Genomic DNA, 16309 nt, shown 5'->3' on the forward strand with positions numbered 1-16309 from the left:
GGCCCCCGCCGCTCCGTCCCGCCGCCGGCCGCTGCGCCCCTCCGGCGCCTCCTTTTGTTTGTCCCTCACTGCACCACTCAGCCTCCTCCGCCCCGGAAATGACGTCACCGCCGGCGCGAACACGGAGGCCAGGGCGTCGCCATCTTTTTGAGGGGCGCTCTCCACGCACCTTCACGCCCACCTCCCGCCGGGGGCTGGCGCCATGTTGCTTGGGGGCGGAAGTAGCGGAGCCGGGACTCGGCCCCCTTAAAGGGACAGCGACGGCTGTAACCTTCGGGGTGCGCCGGGGGACGAAGAGTGGCGCGGCCGAGGCGGGGGTGAGTAGCGGGTGCCTGGGTGTGGCTGCCCGAGGTCGGCGGGCCTGGGGATGGTACCGAGCTCGACTGGCCCGAGTACTCGCTGCCTTCGGTGCTGCTGGTAAAACTGGGGGCTGCGCGGAGGGTTGACCCAGCTCGCGGGAGTAAGGCGCGCGCGCGCTCAACGCTGGCACTCGGACGCGGGGACCCTCGGGTTAGTCCTTTCTGCACCCACATCCCCACCTTCGCAGCCATACCGGCGGGGAGCCCCGGCTGGAAGCTGCCCTCATACTCCAGCTCTCAGCTCTGGGGGTCCCTCGTCCTCCGGTTCCCAAACTGATCGTAGCAACCGCGTTCAAAATAATCCGTCCCGCGGAAACGGCCCTAAAACAGAAATGTTGTATGCACCAACATGGGCCGGCATGCTCCACTGTGGAGCTCCGCTGTACCCCACGGTTCGTGGAGGACGCGTTGGGGTGCGCGCCTCTGTGGTGCGCGCACGGCCATCTGGAAGAGCCCCGGAGTGGTTCGCTGTGGACGGAGGAGAACTGGGGTCCTGGGTACGGGGCAAGGGGCAAGAATTGGCTACCGCGGGCACGGTCTGGTTGTTTCAAAAACTGGATGAAGAAGAAGATAGGGCTCTCGCCATCCAGGGCTTAGCCCGCGTCTGGTTTCAGTTGTCAGCTGGGAGGTCTTTTCTGCTTTTAGAGGAGGAACTTCAGGAGGTGAAAGGGCTGGAATTTGAGCCAGAGGGTTTTAGCACTCAGTTCCAGCCTTCTCCCTACCTAGAAGTTTTTTTTAATCAACATTCAGCAGCCAGCTGGCGACCTGGCACTCTGCAGTTATCCAGTAACTGCTAATTGGCTGTTTACTGGGCCAACAGGTGGAATACATAGGAGCCAGGCTGAAGTGTGGAGTGAGCACAGGCCCAGGCCAGTGCCTACGGCTGTTCTAGCCTCCGCTGTTCTAGCCTCCGCTGTTCTAGCCTCCGCTGTTCTAGCCTTTGACTGTTCTAGCCTCCGCTGTTCTAGCCTCCGACCGTTCTAGGCTCCGACTGTTCTAAGTTCTGGCTGTTCTAGGCTGCAACTGTTCTAGCCTCCCACCGATCTAGCCTCTGACCGTTCTAGGCTCCGACTGTTCTAGCCTCCGACTGTTCTAGGTTCTGACTGTTCTAGCCTCCGACTGTTCTAGCCTCCGACGGCTCTAGCCTCCTCTAGCTGGTTGTGACCCGCCCCCTTTCTGTAGCCAGCAGGTCTGAGTCACTCCAGCTACATAGGAGGACTCGCCCCCACCCCATCCCTAACACGTGGGTCCATGTCCTCCACTGCGGGGCCCCTGAAGCTTTCCCATATCCTCACCCCACGTCTTCATTCCTGGACAATGGTTCAAGCTCAGACTCAGAGGTGGGGCGCCCTGTGCTTTTCTAGGATTCCGACTTCGGGTAAGTCATTTCCTTGATCCGAGTCCGTTCCTCGGGCTGTAGAGCTGGTGGGACTCTCGTGTCCTGCCTGGTGTGGTGTATGAGCGGAAGTATCCCCAAGAGAGGCAGTGCAGTCGGATCTGGGTCCCATGCCAGGAGGGAGGGGCTACCTACAATCCGTCTCATTCCTGGGCCCCCCGCCTCCCCCCCGGGACCAGACACCCAGTCTGCTCCAGATGGCATTCCCCTCTGCTGCCAATTCCAAAGTCACAGGGTTGGATAAGCCTGAGGGCCTGCCCCATCGCTGCAGACAGCCTGCCCCACCCCAGCCCAGGGAAGCAGCCATCCACGCTGGAGTTTTCACCAGAGGCTTGTCTCCTAGATACCTACTCTGCTTTTAGATACAAAGTGAAAACCAGGATTGCTTACCAGAAAGGAGACTTTGGTTATTCATGCTGATGGAGAGCCTTAGAGATTTCAGTCAGTAGCTCGCTGTCACTGGCAGGACCTGGGTAGAATGCTTTCTGTGGAAGATGGGGTACTTATTAATGTCTCCATTCTGTGGACAAGACAAGGAAGCTGAGCCTCAGAGACTGGAATGGCCCGATCAAGGTCCTGTCGCTGGGACAGGGGAGCCTGGTCTGTTTAGCCAGGTCCAGCTCTATGCGCTCAGCTTCTGTGGCAGTCTGCACAACAGACTGGTCTGCCGGGACACGCTTCCCCAGACCTGCAGTGACTGGTATTGTTTTATAAACTAGGGGGCTCCTAGCAGGCACGAAACATCCTTCTAGGCCCCCAAACCTGCCCTCTAAAGAGTTACTCACCCCCAAATACCAAGTGTGCCACTGTTGAGAAATACCAAACCCAGCTGTCCTTACTGCAGAGAACTGACAGGTGACATGGGGCCCGCCGGCAACGCCAAGCTCACCTCACCCGCCCTCCACACCGCCACGCAGGCAGAAGCTGGACAAGGCATGGCTCCCGTCCCCGAGAGGCTGACGGACTCCTGCAGATGGGGGCAGGTGGAGGTGGCAGCACCCATCTCTGAAAGGACTTTTGGGGGAGAGTTGGGACCTTGGAAGCAGGAAACCAGGGTCTGACCCCAGCACGGGCACTCTCTGCCTGGCGAGCCTGCTCTGTTCTCTCGAGCAGCTCGGGCACAATGTCGTGAAGACTAGAGGCTCCAGCGTGGGGGCAGCTCAGAGTAAGTGGCTTCTGCCTTCAGGGGAGTCTTGCCGGGGAGGGCCTGGGTCAGCCAGGCAGCTCGGGCAGAGGTGGGCGGTCTCCGTTCAAAAGCAAAGGATTTGCTCCTTCTGAAGAGTCAGCGCGTCTGTGGCAATGTTGGGCCCAGACCAGTTCAAAGGCTGTGCTGAGGTGGCCGTGGACTTTCCCCCACACCAACCCACACTGCCTGGCGAGGCCTGTCCAACAGAGGGATAACTGACATCAGCCACCACAGGGGAACAAGAGGCCTCCTGTCGGTCACGAGTGGTGGCGCCTTCCGGCCAAGGAGGGGCCAGTAACGGCCAGGCTGGTGGAGGCGTGTGCTGGGGGCGGGCACTGGCCCCTGGCGCCTGGGCTGGCAGCTGGAGGCCTGAGTGATGAGACGCCTGGGGAGCTCTGCTGGGTGGTGTCCAAAAGGTCATCTGGTGCAGTCCTCTCTCTCTAGGCGGGTGGCCTCCCGGGTGCTGCCCAGGGGCTGGGCTTCTGTGAGGCTTCTGTTTAAGCAGTGACAATAATGATGGCATCTGCTGGTTCTCTCAGGCGCCCTTGAAGTGATTTTGTGTGTGATCTCTGATGCTCTTTACACCCCTGTGGCAGGGCTCATTATTCTCATTTCAGAAATGATATTCAGGAATGTTTAATCATTGGGCAGAAGTGTATAGAAGTGTATTAATACTGAGGCTGTGGAAACATCCTCGTGCCAGATACGTAATCAAACCATCCTTGCTTTGGAGGCGACAAGAGTCACTGGTCAGTTCAGTGTCAGTCCCTCGGCTGGCATGTTCTACTAACCGAGCGTGTGCATCAAGTAGGGATTCTGCCACTTGCTCTTCTACCCACAACTCGCTTTGAAACTGCCAGACATGCCGGCGGGCTGACAGGCCCTCTCACCTCCTCTTTCAAATCCTGCCACTGCTGGGTCCTTCAGCTCAGACAAGCTACAGACGCTCGGTTGTGCTGCCTCCTGTCACCTTCCCTCTGAGGCAGAAACACCTCCAGCTGCCCTGTCTCCACAAGGCTAATCCCGAGCGCCCCCTGCTGGCAGTTCCAGGAACAACGGGCTCACCCACCACCTCCACCCAGCACCCAAACACCTCCCCTCCAGCTTTGTCTTTAGAGGTAATTAAAGCATTTATATGGACTCCTCAAAGTACTGCAGGCACTCCGTCCCTCTCTCCCCAGAAAGTCTGAGGGAAAAGTCTGCCTGCCAGCAAGGGGGAGCAGACCCACACTTCTCACCCATGTGCCATGTCATGGCAATTGGGGGTTTGCACAGTGCCTGCTCTCAATTGGCATCTGTCAGGCAGTAATGAATTGTCATTTTATAGGGAAACTAACATTCAGAGAGGTGAAATGGCCTGCCTCGGTTCACACAGCCAAGGTCTGCCTGGTACAAAGCCTTTGCCCTGGCCCACACCTGGGTGGCGCTCAGAGTTGGGCAAGCTGACCTGCCGCCCAGGAGCACACCGCCCTCTGCCCTGGGGCCCCTGTGGGGAAATCCCAGCCTGCTTTCCACCCAAGGCCCTCACCGGAGCAGACCACCTCCAGCCCCAGGCACCATGGTCATCCAGTCATGGGCCCTACTGAGTCTCTCCAGCTGGTCCCAGGCCTCTTGCACCGCCCTCGCTGTCACCCATCCGGGCCCCAGCAAACCTTCCCTTGCTTGTTGTGTCTCTTAATCTAGAACTGACCCAACCCCCAATCACGCCTTTCTTTTTCATGGCTATGTTGACACAACTTCTGAGAAGGGATGGGCTGAGACAGACAAGAGATTTGTTAGGGCAAGATACTTGGAGGGCTTGGGGAGGGGGCAGCAGAGGAAGCAGGCATTGGCGGGCTCTGGCTCTGACCCCCTTGGCGGTGGGGAGAGGGGAGGTGGGCAGGCTGGAAGCTTCTCAGACAGCACTGCGGTTCTCAGAAAGTCCCAGGACCAAACAGCCTGCCTCAGAGACTTGGGACCATTGACCCCCTAATTCTTGGGTCTTTGAACGAGGACTGGAGCGTCTAACATTGGTTCACTGGTGTTTAGACCTTGGATTCGGACTGAATTATCCCACCAGCCTTCTGGTTCTCCAGCATGAGCACTGCAGACTGAGGCACTGATTGGTCTCTAGCACATGTGAGCCAATTCCTACAGCGAGCCTCTGAAGTGTGCCTGCAGCGTTCTGTTTCCCTGGAGGAGCCTGGTTTTCTAGAAGGGTCCTTACGGAGACCTGCTGTCTCTGCGTGCTTATCCATGCTGCTCTTTTACTCCTAAAAATGTATCCTGGTTTGGACAAGAAATTATTTTATTCTTTTATGATAGTGATGTCGTTGCATACCTTCACTCCCACCATTTTTCTTACAATTTTTAACCCATGTAATCCCTTGAATAGTAGGTTAAATAGTATTACACTCATTTACACTTTAAGTCCAAGACCCAGCGCTAAGTTGGAAGAAGGGCCTCAGCACGAACGAGCAGGCTTTAGAGCAGAGTCCCTCAGTCATCAGGCTGCTGGGCGTCACAGAGACCACAGCCACCACACCCAAGATTTCCCATTTACTACAGAAACGTAATCTAGGAACAGCTCGATATAAGACACGAGATGCACAGATAAGGCATGGCGAGAAGGCGCAACTCCCATGCCTCTCCAGGCAGGTCCTGTTGGTTGTTTCTGGAGGCCTTGTCACGTAGGCGGGTTGATGACATCATTGACCAGGTTAACTGATCAACCTCCTCCATCCGCACATCTCTCCCTGGGAGTCTCAGGGGGTGGGACAGAAAGTTCCAACCTCTAATCACATTGCCAACTGCCCTGGCAACGAGCCCCTATCCAAAAGTCACTCTTCTGAGAACTGGCCACTGGAACTCTGAGTAAAGGCCAAATACTTCGAAAAAGTTTATTTTGGTCATCTGAATGACCAATGTATTGTTTTCTTATAAATCACAAGATCACGGGGCCCTCTGTGGGTCTTCACCTGGGTGATTCTGGCATTAGTGAGGACTCACAAGGTTCAAGGCCACTCCGGTTGCTGGAGGGCAGCGGGGAGGAGAGTTGATCAGGGTAGTTGCAAAGACTGAGGGGTGATCGTGCAAGAAAGCACTGGCATATGTCACTCTGCCTGGCACCCATGACCACTTGCTAATTATTAGCCTTTTCTGGCCAGGGCGCTCGCCTCCCTCCCCTGCCCCGGACACGCCGGCAGTGTCCCTCAGCTCTAGGAAGCATGTTCAGGAATGCGGCAGCCATCTGTTTGCACCTGGTGGGGCCCCTCCAGGGAAAGAAGGCTGGAGCTTCTGCCGCCCAGTGCTTGCACCAGACTGTAAGTGCTCTACCCCGCACTCTGCCCACTGCATGCCCTCGGGCTCCTAGCGCCTGCCTTGGTTCTGGCTTCAGCCCATGGGTCTCCTCTTTCAGGAACCTTCCCTGGCTGCAGCCTGGACAGACCCTTCCTTTGCCCTTGTCTCTAACCTAGAACTTGTAGCTCTGCATGCGAATAGCTGGCAGCTGTTGCTGCCGCCCACGCCCAGCCCAGCACCCAGCACCCAGCAGATGCTCCGTAAGGGGTGAGCAAGTCCACAGCCGCAAACTGGCACTGGTTCATCACGCAGATGCCGTGACGCCCGAAGGTCTCTCCTTTGAGTATCCCAAGTGTCCAGGGTTCCCCTATATTTTTATTTCCTTCCTAAACTCAGCCTTCTCCTCTCACCTCTGTTCTTTCTCTCCGCAGCACTAGTCCAGCCCTCTTCACAATTCTTCCCGCCAACTTTTACCCTCTCCTTCCCACCCCCCGTACCCATCTCCTCTTTATTAGTATTTTTTAATAGGATGCACTGACAACTCAAAAATAATTCCTTGTCTCACTGAAGCCACGATGCCATCAATTGTAAGATGCACTGCTGTTTTATGGGCAGTAGAGGGAAAACACAAACATCAATGAAAGCGATCGAATGCAGAGGTGCCGTGTGGGGAAAATGTTGAGTTCAGAATCAACCACGTACGGGATGCTCTCGACAGAAGACTTAGAAACAGAGACGCTCATGTATGAAATTGAATCACCTGCAAACCCACCACGTACAGACACAGATCTGAGGGTGTTTGTATACAAGGCTTAGCCATACTGCACGCATATAGCCTCCTGTTGGTATCAGTAGATCATATGATAAATATTCTTCTCAACTGTGATTCTTCCACATTTTAAAATCATCAAACTAAATCCTGTTTTAGAAAATCTGGAAACTAAGAAAACTAGATCTGTTAACCCACTAACCCACGATAATTACCACCAACATTCTGGCTATCACATGATTTTCCTTGGCAGGAGTCACCCTCCCATTTTCAACAGTTTTGATGCGTACAGAGTGCTGGCCGTGGAGGCTATCGGGGAGTCGGGGAAGGGAGGGGACCGCTGGAGTTGGTGAAGCCCCAGCAGGAGCCAGGCCCATCCTCCCCATGGAGATCCTAGGTGCCCTGGGGCACCCCTCTGACCAGCTCCTGTCCAGCTGCTCCTCAGTCCTCGAGGCAGGCCCCCAACCTCCCAGAAACGCAAGGTCTGCAGCTCTAGGTGGGGGGTCACGTGACACCTCCATCAGTGGGGACCATGCAAGATCGTGAGACAGTTTGCTCTACTGCTACCCCAGCAGGTGACCGAGGACAGTAACGCCCCTGCCCACTCAGCCTCTTGGGGGCCACCCTGTTACACATGGAGACTCAAACCCACAGGACCAGAAGGTTCCGGGGACCACAAAGCCTGTGCTCCTATCCCAGTGATGGGGAGACTGAGGCCAGGAGCCACTCAGCCACCAGTCCAGTGACTTAGGACCTGAATCTGAGGGGATAACTGGACTGGAGGAATATGGGGTAGGGTGGCGACCCCTGAACTTCGCCCAGGCCTGAATGGTGTCCCCTTCACAGGAGGAAGAAAATGCCCTCCTGGTCTCAAAATAGCCTGAGCCTGGGTATTTGGTTGTGTGTCCTTGAACTTGTCAGGCCCCGCTGACAGGACTCCCGCCATTTCAGCCCATAAAGCAGGCCGGGCCAGGTGGCTCTGAGAAGGGACGAGCGTACTGAGACCTCTGCCCAGAAGCTGCTGTCACCCGCCCGCCCCTTGTCCTTCCCTGTTCCCACCCGCCCCCTCCCAGCCCTTCTCCGCCCCCTGCCCTTCCAGGGGCAAAGTATAACTGGGCCAAAGGGGCTGCCATTTCCGAGCGGAGGAGCCGGTTAGGCGAGGCTGGCCGCGCTGGGGGCACTAAGCCCCACCTCCTCCCCCCGGGGCCGCCAGGACCGACCTGCCCCTGCCTGTCCGCAGCTCACCATGGCCAAGCGGCTGCCCGCCCGAAGACTGGACGGGATCGACCACAACCCGTGGTAAGCGGCCGGGCCGGGCGGGCCTGGGTTTGGCGTCGCGGGGCGCACACCCGCCCCGGGAGAGCCGAGACCCAGGGCGGCGCGCGCAGCTCGAATCTCAGCTTTGCCGGGCTGGGCTGTGGCACGGGCCCCAGCTGCGAGGGGGCTCTGGGACGCCCCGCCAGGCCCTGGAGGAGGCGCCGCTATGGGTGCGCAGCGCGACCCCCCATGCTTCTGGGAGCCATGGGCCTCACGGCAGCTCAGGCTGCAGGCGAGGGCAGCCTGGCTGAGCCGGTCAGATCTTATCTGCTGCTGGTTCCAAACCCCAGGGGAGCCTGCGGCCACGCACACTTTTGGCCAGGGAGAGACGGCTCTGTGGATTGTGGTTTCATTTTTTTTAAGTTGTCAGTTGTTGCTTTTCCAAAAATCAGAACTTTTTTCTTTTACTCACCCCTTCCCACTCCCATACAGCACTGTGCTTCACAGAGATAAATACCTTTTTTTTTTTTTTAAGATTTATTTATTGGGCCCTCCCTGGTGGGGTGCAACTGTTAAAACGCAGCGCTGTGAGTCCCATCCCAGGCAGTGACCCACATGGCGCGGCAGACCTCTCCTGTCTCCCCACTGTGCCGCTCAGCAGTGTGCTTCATCAGTCTGCCTGTCTGGTGAATCCTCTCACCACCCCTCACCCCAGTTCTGTATGCATAAACAAAGAAATCTTTTTAAGAGATTATTAAAAAGCACGTAAGAACTGGGGTACAGGCCAGAGATGGGGGATGAGAGGATTTACCAGAGAGAGGGGGATGCAGAACAGGCTGATCCACTGAATCCGCTGCTGAGGGGAGCAGCTGGGAGACTGGAGAGGTCTGCTGCGCCCTGGGGGTCAGTTTTTGCTGCAGTATGCTTCATAGTGCTGCCCTTTAACCCGCGGACCACCAGGAAAGACCCTCAACTACTTCTTTTGGTCTTGGGTGTCCCCTGACATTTGGGATGAGGGAATTGTGGGATGGGGGCGAGGGGGAAAACCAGAGGCCCTTCCCGAGTCCAAATCAGGCTATCATTGTCCCAAGCCTCAGGCTGCCATCTGCCCTCTCAGTATCAATAAAGGCCACCTGAGAAGGGGAGAAGTGGCGCAGAGGGAGGCTGGGAGAGACAGGGAGACTCCTGACCCCCAGGCCCAACAACCATTGTGCAGGGGAGACCGAGGCCAAGACTCCATCTGCAGAGATGGACGGAGAAGGAGCTAGAACCAGAGAGGGACAAACACTAAAAGGGACCCCAGGCCCCTGCTGACCCCCAGGTGGTGGCCCCAAGATCTGGACCCTGGAGACCCAACCCAGAGGTCCTGGCTCCTCAGTCTGTCACCAAGGAGCACACACACCCTGCCGCTAGGTGCTGTGACTCTGGGCAGGTCACTGGCTCTCTGAGCCTCGGCAACTCTGTGTCTTCAGGGGCACTGTGGCATTCTGGGGAGGAGATGGCTGATTTTAGGCATGGCCACAGCACAGGCTTGGATTCAGACAGATGTGACTGAGCCACCCACTAACCAGGAGGCTGTGGGCAAGTCACCCCTAGCCTTCATGGGTCACAGGAGGGCGTCAGTGAGTCGTGAGAGCCTTCTAGGAGGCCTAAGTTTCTAGATAGTATAGGCCAGAATAAGCTGAAATTCTGCCAGAGCTGTGTTGCCTCCTTATTGGCGCCCTCTGCAGTTGGCTATAAGGATGTTTCCTTATCTTGGCTCCTAGTCAAAAAAGTTTGAATGCCCAAGGCTAGGCAATTTGCACAGTGGCCAGAGCACCAAGTCTCAAAATGTGATCCTCACACAATTCTTCAGGTCAGGGCGGATGCTAATTGGCTATAGTCTTTCTAGAATGAACCCAGTGCCTTGCTCCCCTGGCCCTGCAAGCTGGCAGTAGTCCAGGTTGGGGGTGAGGGGAAACTTGTGGTGACAGCGCCTTTGTCACCAGGGTGGAGTACAGCAGACTCGCCGCTGAATATGATGTCGTGAACTTGGGACAGGGCTTCCCTGACTTCCCACCCCCAGACTTTGCAGTAGAAGCCTTCCAGCAAGCTGTCAGCGGGGACTTCATGCTCAACCAGTACACCAAGGCTTTCGTGAGTCTCCCAGTGCCTCCAGGGTACTCCCCCCCACACAGCCTCAGAGGAGTCCCTGGGGACAAAAGCCTTATTCTTTTTAATGGCTGTATAATATTCCATCACCTAGATGTGCTGTGTGGTCTTGTTTAACCAGCGCTATGTTGGTGGAATGGTTCAGGTTGCTCATTATTTGCTCTGCCACTCTCAGGTATTACTGACATCAATTCCTGGAAGTGAAACTGGAGAATCAAAGGGCCTAAGCATATAAATGTGTGAAATTTGTCAAATTTCCCTCAGGAAGTTCCCTACCCAACCACTGGGCTCAGAGTCTGCAGGATCATCCATACTTTGGGTTAAACTTGTTGCCAACTGTGGCAAGAATCATGAATCTGTTTTATATCTTAAAGGTCTAGTATTTCAGTATTGCTTTTGTTTGGTTTTCCCTCCATTATCATCCTTTTCATTTGCATCACAGGCATCAGCAATTTATCTTTCATGACCTAGCTCATTTTTCTTTTTTTAAAGATTTATTTATTTGTGCATACAGAACTGGGGTACAGGCCAGAGGCTCAGGGGCTGCGAGAGGGTTCACCAAAGACCGAGTGGGGAGCAGAACAGGCAGATCTACAAAGTACACTGCTGAGGGGAGCAGCGGGTGGGTCAGGAGAGGTCTGCCGGGCCATGTGGTCACCTCCGGGGCAGGCGGGAATCCAACTTATGCGGAAGTGGCTTTAGATTCTCAGTGCAGCGCTTTAACCCGCTGCACCACCAGGCAGGGCCGACCTACCTCATTTTTAACTTGAGGCTGTAGCTCTGTCTTACTGCCTTGCAGAAACCCTTTATATATCAAATATCTCTTGCTTCATTCTCTTACATTGTGGTGTTTTTTCTTTGGCTATTAACTTTGCTCATGGTAAATTATGCTATACAGAACTGTGGTTAGGTCAGGCTTTGTGTTATTTAGATTAGTTTATTAAGGTAGTTTTGTTACTTAGTTTAGGCTTTGGCACTTGGCTTAGCCTTGAGTGCTTTCTAAGGGTCCTCAGCAAACACACAGGTTCAATCTTCCTCTCAAAGTGGGTGCACATCAAGCTGCAGCCTAAGGTCCTAGTCCTACACCTCACCTGTGGGTGGCCTTTGGTAAGTCATTTCCTTTCTTTGGGCCTCTCTATTCCTGCCTGTCAAATGGTGGTCATGAAGTAATACCTCACACGTAAGGCACACAGGTAAAGACCAATGTGTGTCTAGACCTCCACGGAGGCCTAGGCATGGTTGCCACTGCTTCCTGGGTGCTGTGCAAACACACTCTCTGCTCTCTGGTGCCCTGCCAAATACCAGGCCTGGCACAGAAGAGGCTTGTGGCAAAGGCTAGCGGAAGAGATGAAACAATTCACCCCACAGGGGCTGACTGTACCCCCTAGCCTGCTGCTAGAAGGTGCTAGAATTGCCTGGGGGCCACTGAACAGGAGGGGGTGCCCAGGCCACCAGGCAGCTGACCCCTGCTGTCCTGCAGGGTTACCCACCACTGACAAAGATCCTGGCAAGTTTCTTTGGGAAGCTGCTAGGACAGGAGATAGACCCGCTCACGAACGTGCTGGTGACCGTGGGCGCCTATGGGGCCCTGTTCACAACCTTCCAGGCCTTGGTGGATGAAGGAGACGAGGTGAGCAAGCAGGGTCTGGGCTGGATGGGAAGGGTCAGGGTGGTCCTGACCCTGATCTCTGACCCTCCTACCAGGTCATCATCATTGAGCCTTTTTTCGACTGCTATGAACCCATGACCTTGATGGCAGGGGGTCGCCCCGTGTTTGTGTCCCTGAGGCCGGTGAGGGTACTGCTTGGGGTGTGGGTGGGCATCTCCCTGGGAGATGGGAAGAAGGAAGGAGATGCAGGAGGCCAGTTTCTCCAGCTCAGGGCGTGCAGTGGTGGCGAGTGCGGGGATGGGGACTATTCGGAGGGGAAGGCCAGAGCCCCAGCATTGTTTGGGGAGTGTTGCTACCCCCTTCTACTTCCTCTTCCAGAGCCCCGCTGAGGATGGGAAGCTGGAGAACAGCAGCAACTGGCGACTGGACCCTGAAGAGCTGGCCAGCAAGTTCTCACCTCGCACCAAAGTCCTAATCCTCAACACCCCCAACAACCCTTTGGGAAAGGTAACTCGGGAGACCCCTGTTCAGAGACCCCTGTTCAGGGCTTCTGTAGGCTGGATCCAGGCCCCAGCGCTGTCACTAGGTGGCTGCTCTGGGGCCTCAGTTTCTTCATCCGTGCAGTGGGAGGGACGGAGGCCCCAGGGACAGGATAGATGTGCTCAGGGGAGTATCAGGTGGGGTGATGGAGCAGGCCGGGTGCCCCACTCAGCCCTGTGACCCCGGGACAGGGACTTCCCATATGTCAAATGGGAACATGGCAGAGCCAGGTCACAGAGAACCCCACCTTCCTCCTGTTCCCCTTTGCTCTCACACACTCCCACCTCACGCCCCTCAGCCCGACGCAGACCCGGAGCACCAGCTGGGTCCTACAAGTAGAGTCACTTTAACTCGTGCTGACGCTGTTTCCCTGGAGAAGACGGGGCGCGGGGGGTGAGCGCAGGTGCGCATGCGTGGCCAGCCCCCCCTCAAGTTCAGTTAGTTTACTCATGGGACGTGGAGACACATTTTTGGTTGATTAAAAGATAGGACCAAGTTTACAGATGAATAGCTGTCCCAACATCAGGAAACTGTTCCCCGGGGGTGGGGGAACACCCCCCCTTCTGGGAGCTCTCAGCACCCCCTACTATCGGGTTTTTATGGGGGCTTCCTTGGAAATTTTTAGCTCCCTTTCAGCTCCTCCTCTCTGGAGAAGTGGGGGGAAGGGGAGCTGAAAACATGGAGCTTCGAATTAACATTTGGTCTTTCTGATGCCCTGTCCCCATCCTGGACCCCATCAGATGGTTCAGGAGCCTGGTCAGGGACAGATCAAAGATAAACGTTAGGCTCCTGGTGCCTTCACCACTTAGAAAGTGATTTCCGGAGCTGTGCCAGGAGCCAGGGTAGGGACCACTAGACATATTCTCTACCATCTCACTACCAGTGGGCACTCAGTAGCATGGGACAGAAAAAGAGCCCCTGCACAGGCCGGCCAGCTCCCGGCTCCTCTCAGCAGGCTCTGTTGGGGAGGGCCCACAGGTGTACTCCAGGGCAGAGCTGGAGCTGGTGGCCGGCCTGTGCCAGCAGCACGACGTGGTGTGTGTCACCGACGAGGTCTATCAGTGGCTGGTGTTTGATGGGCACCAGCACATCAGCATCGGTGAGCCCAGCGCCCCGGGGGACCCTGCCTGGACACCTGTGCAGGCCCTTGAGCCCAATCAGGGCCTAGTGCTTAGCAGGAGGCAGGAGGCGGGTGGGGGGACGGTCACTTCTGCCCGCTGGGTTGTCAGAGGGTGAGATGAAGTGAGTTGGCCGCAGACGGCTGAGCATGGGCCAGGGGTCCACAGCATGGGCACCTAGGATTGCCCGCTGGGGCCTGGCCACCCCTCACTCGCAGCCCCATCTCAGCAACTGTTCTTTTCCCTGGGCAGCCAGCCTCCCTGGCATGTGGGAACGCACCCTGACCATTGGCAGCGCTGGCAAGACCTTCAGCACCACGGGCTGGAAAGTGAGTCCCCAAGGGTGGGGGTAACTTGCTGCCCCATTCTACCTGGCAGGCCAGGTGGGCCTGGGAGTTAAGACAGGCTCCTGCCAGGCTCTGGGCTTACTGCCGACCTGTGTTCCTGGTCCAGGTGGGCTGGGTCCTGGGTCCAGATCATCTCATGAAGCACCTGCGCACCGTTCACCAGAACTCCATCTATCACTGCCCCACACAGGCCCAGGTGAGGGGGGGGTGCGGAGCCTCATATTGGGGGAGGGGAGGAACAAGAAAGATCCCCAGCTGGCTGGGGGGCATCCCTCACTGGCATTGCGCATGCGCCCGCCAGGCCGCAGTGGCTCTGAACTTCGAGCGGGAGCAGCAGCACTTCGGCCAGCCCAGCAGCTACTTCGTGCAGCTCCCGAGGACCATCCAGCATTGCCGCGATCACATGATACGGAGCCTGCAGTCCGTGGGCCTCAGGCCCGTGGTCCCCCAGGGCAGCTACTTCCTGGTCACAGACATCTCAGACTTCAGTGAGTAGGACGGACCAGGCTGGGCAGAGCAGGCGGGCTGGAGGTGCTGGCTCAGCCTGCCTTTCTCTCTCCAGAGAAGAGGATGCCCAACCTGCCTGGTGCTGGGGATGAGCCCTATGACAGATGCTTCGTCAAGTGGATGATCAAGAACAAGGTGAGCTGGGCCGCTGCCAGGGCCCCTGTGTACGGTTTTACAGGTTGTGCACTGCTCAAGGGCGCCCAAAATCCAGTCCAGCCTCTGCCATCAGCCCTGGTAGAGGGCAGCCTTCACTTCAAGGAGCAGGGAGCTGGTTTTTAATTGCATGGAGGTGCCGTGTGTGCTGACAGGAACCCTGCCCATCAGCCTGTCTTCCCAGCTGGACAGTGAGGAGCGAGCCCACCCAGCTCAGACCTGCAATTCAAAAGGGTTTCTCATTCTCTGGTCCTTCCCTGTCTTGCGCTCTTGGCCTCCAACTTCCCTCTCTACACGGGAGGGACCTGAAAGGATGCCCTGGGATACTTTCCTGCCACCTTGCCTCAGTACCGGAAGGGCTGCACTGAAGCTAACTTTCTTCCCTCACCCCCATCCTGGGAACCACTGTCCCCTGGAGTTGAGGCTGGTGGCCCAAGGGCCGCACTGAGACATGGGCTTCCTCCTCCCAGGGCCTGGCAGCCATTCCAGTGTCTGTGTTCTTCAGCGCACCACAACAGAAGAACTTTGACCACTATATCCGCTTCTGTTTTGTGAAGGTAAAGGGCAGGGGGAAAGAAGCACCCCCAAGCTTCCCAAGGCCCGCTGGGGACCTGGGAGAGGGGGTCTGACCAGTCCATGCTGGCGCAGGATGAAGCCACGCTCCAGGCCATGGACAGGAGGCTGCAGAAGTGGAAGGAGGATCTCAGGCCCTGAAGTTGCCCCAGGCCTGCCTGGCCTGTCCCAGAGGCTGCACTGGGCTCTGTCTTGGTACAGGTTTCAGCCCTTTCCAGGTTGGAGGTGGATAGAGGCAGATAGAGGAGCCCTCCTCCTTGGTCTTGGGGGGTCAGGCAGCCCCTGGGTCTCTATTTCTGTCTCCCTGACCTGTGTTTCTCCCTTGGGTCAGGGTGTAGGGTCTTAGGACCCTGAATCCCAGCCCTGCCCCAAGCCTGCACAGGCCCCAGACTCGGGCACCCCTCCCTTTTCTTATCTCCCTTTGATCACAGAAAGCGGCCTTTAGGCTTGAGTCTTCAAACCAGTACTTTCTGCCCATAATAAAATGTTAAGTTATTCACACACTCATTGGCTGCTTCTCTGTGCTCTACGCCCTGGTGTGATGGCTGATGAGGACTCATCAGCTCAGTGAGTCACAGATCTGCCGCCCCTCATGGTATAAATGTTTTTGGTGACACAGAATCAAGGCCCAAAGAAGTGGAAACACTTGTGACTTGTCTGGCCACAACTCACTAATAATATAAGCAGGGTCCTCCCTGACAGCCTAGGGGTTAAGTCTCAGCGCCACCACCCTGAAGCCCCACCTAAACAGGTTAAAGAATAGCGCCATGAAGCTGTCTGCAGCTACTGCAGCACCAGTTCGATCCCTGGCCAGGGAGTGACCCCCAGCACGCAGCAAATCTCTCAGGTCTCCTGCTGCCCCCTCAGCAGTGTGTTTCGGTCCATCCGCCTGTTCTGCTCCCCACTGTCTGGGGATCCTCTCCCAAGAACTGGCCTGTACCCCAGTACTTGTATGCATAAATAAAGGGAATCTTTTAAAATGAAGTATTAATTAAAAGAGAAGGAGTAAATGAAGAATCTATACAGACCTGGATGAAGTGACCGCCCAGGCGTTGCCCACTCCGA

At 56.4% G+C, this 16309-nt stretch overlaps 1 protein-coding gene across 7 annotated transcripts; it reads left to right on the forward strand.

Moving 5' to 3' along the window:
* Positions 1 to 258: 258 nt before the first annotated feature.
* Positions 259 to 15745, forward strand: CCBL1 (cysteine conjugate-beta lyase, cytoplasmic). Of its 7 annotated transcripts, none has more exons than XM_012721582.1 (14): positions 261 to 317; positions 6088 to 6243; positions 8230 to 8288; positions 10235 to 10382; positions 11878 to 12027; positions 12102 to 12194; positions 12385 to 12513; positions 13516 to 13645; positions 13917 to 13993; positions 14118 to 14207; positions 14313 to 14499; positions 14574 to 14653; positions 15142 to 15228; positions 15320 to 15745. In XM_012721582.1, exons 2-14 carry the CDS (start codon positions 6148 to 6150, stop codon positions 15383 to 15385), a joined length of 1392 nt encoding a protein of 463 aa, XP_012577036.1. In that variant the 5' UTR covers positions 261 to 317; positions 6088 to 6147; the 3' UTR covers positions 15386 to 15745. The 7 variants fall into 7 exon arrangements, with proteins under 7 accessions (XP_012577041.1, XP_012577036.1, XP_012577039.1 ...); XM_012721585.1 differs by having other exon boundaries at positions 262 to 317; positions 13525 to 13645; XM_012721584.1 differs by having other exon boundaries at positions 262 to 317; positions 12102 to 12188.
* Positions 15746 to 16309: the final 564 nt, after the last annotated feature.

Source organism: Condylura cristata, unplaced genomic scaffold, assembly GCF_000260355.1.
Source record: "Condylura cristata isolate star-nosed mole 26May11 unplaced genomic scaffold, ConCri1.0 scaffold00006, whole genome shotgun sequence".
Classification (NCBI taxonomy): Eukaryota; Metazoa; Chordata; class Mammalia; order Eulipotyphla; family Talpidae; genus Condylura; species Condylura cristata.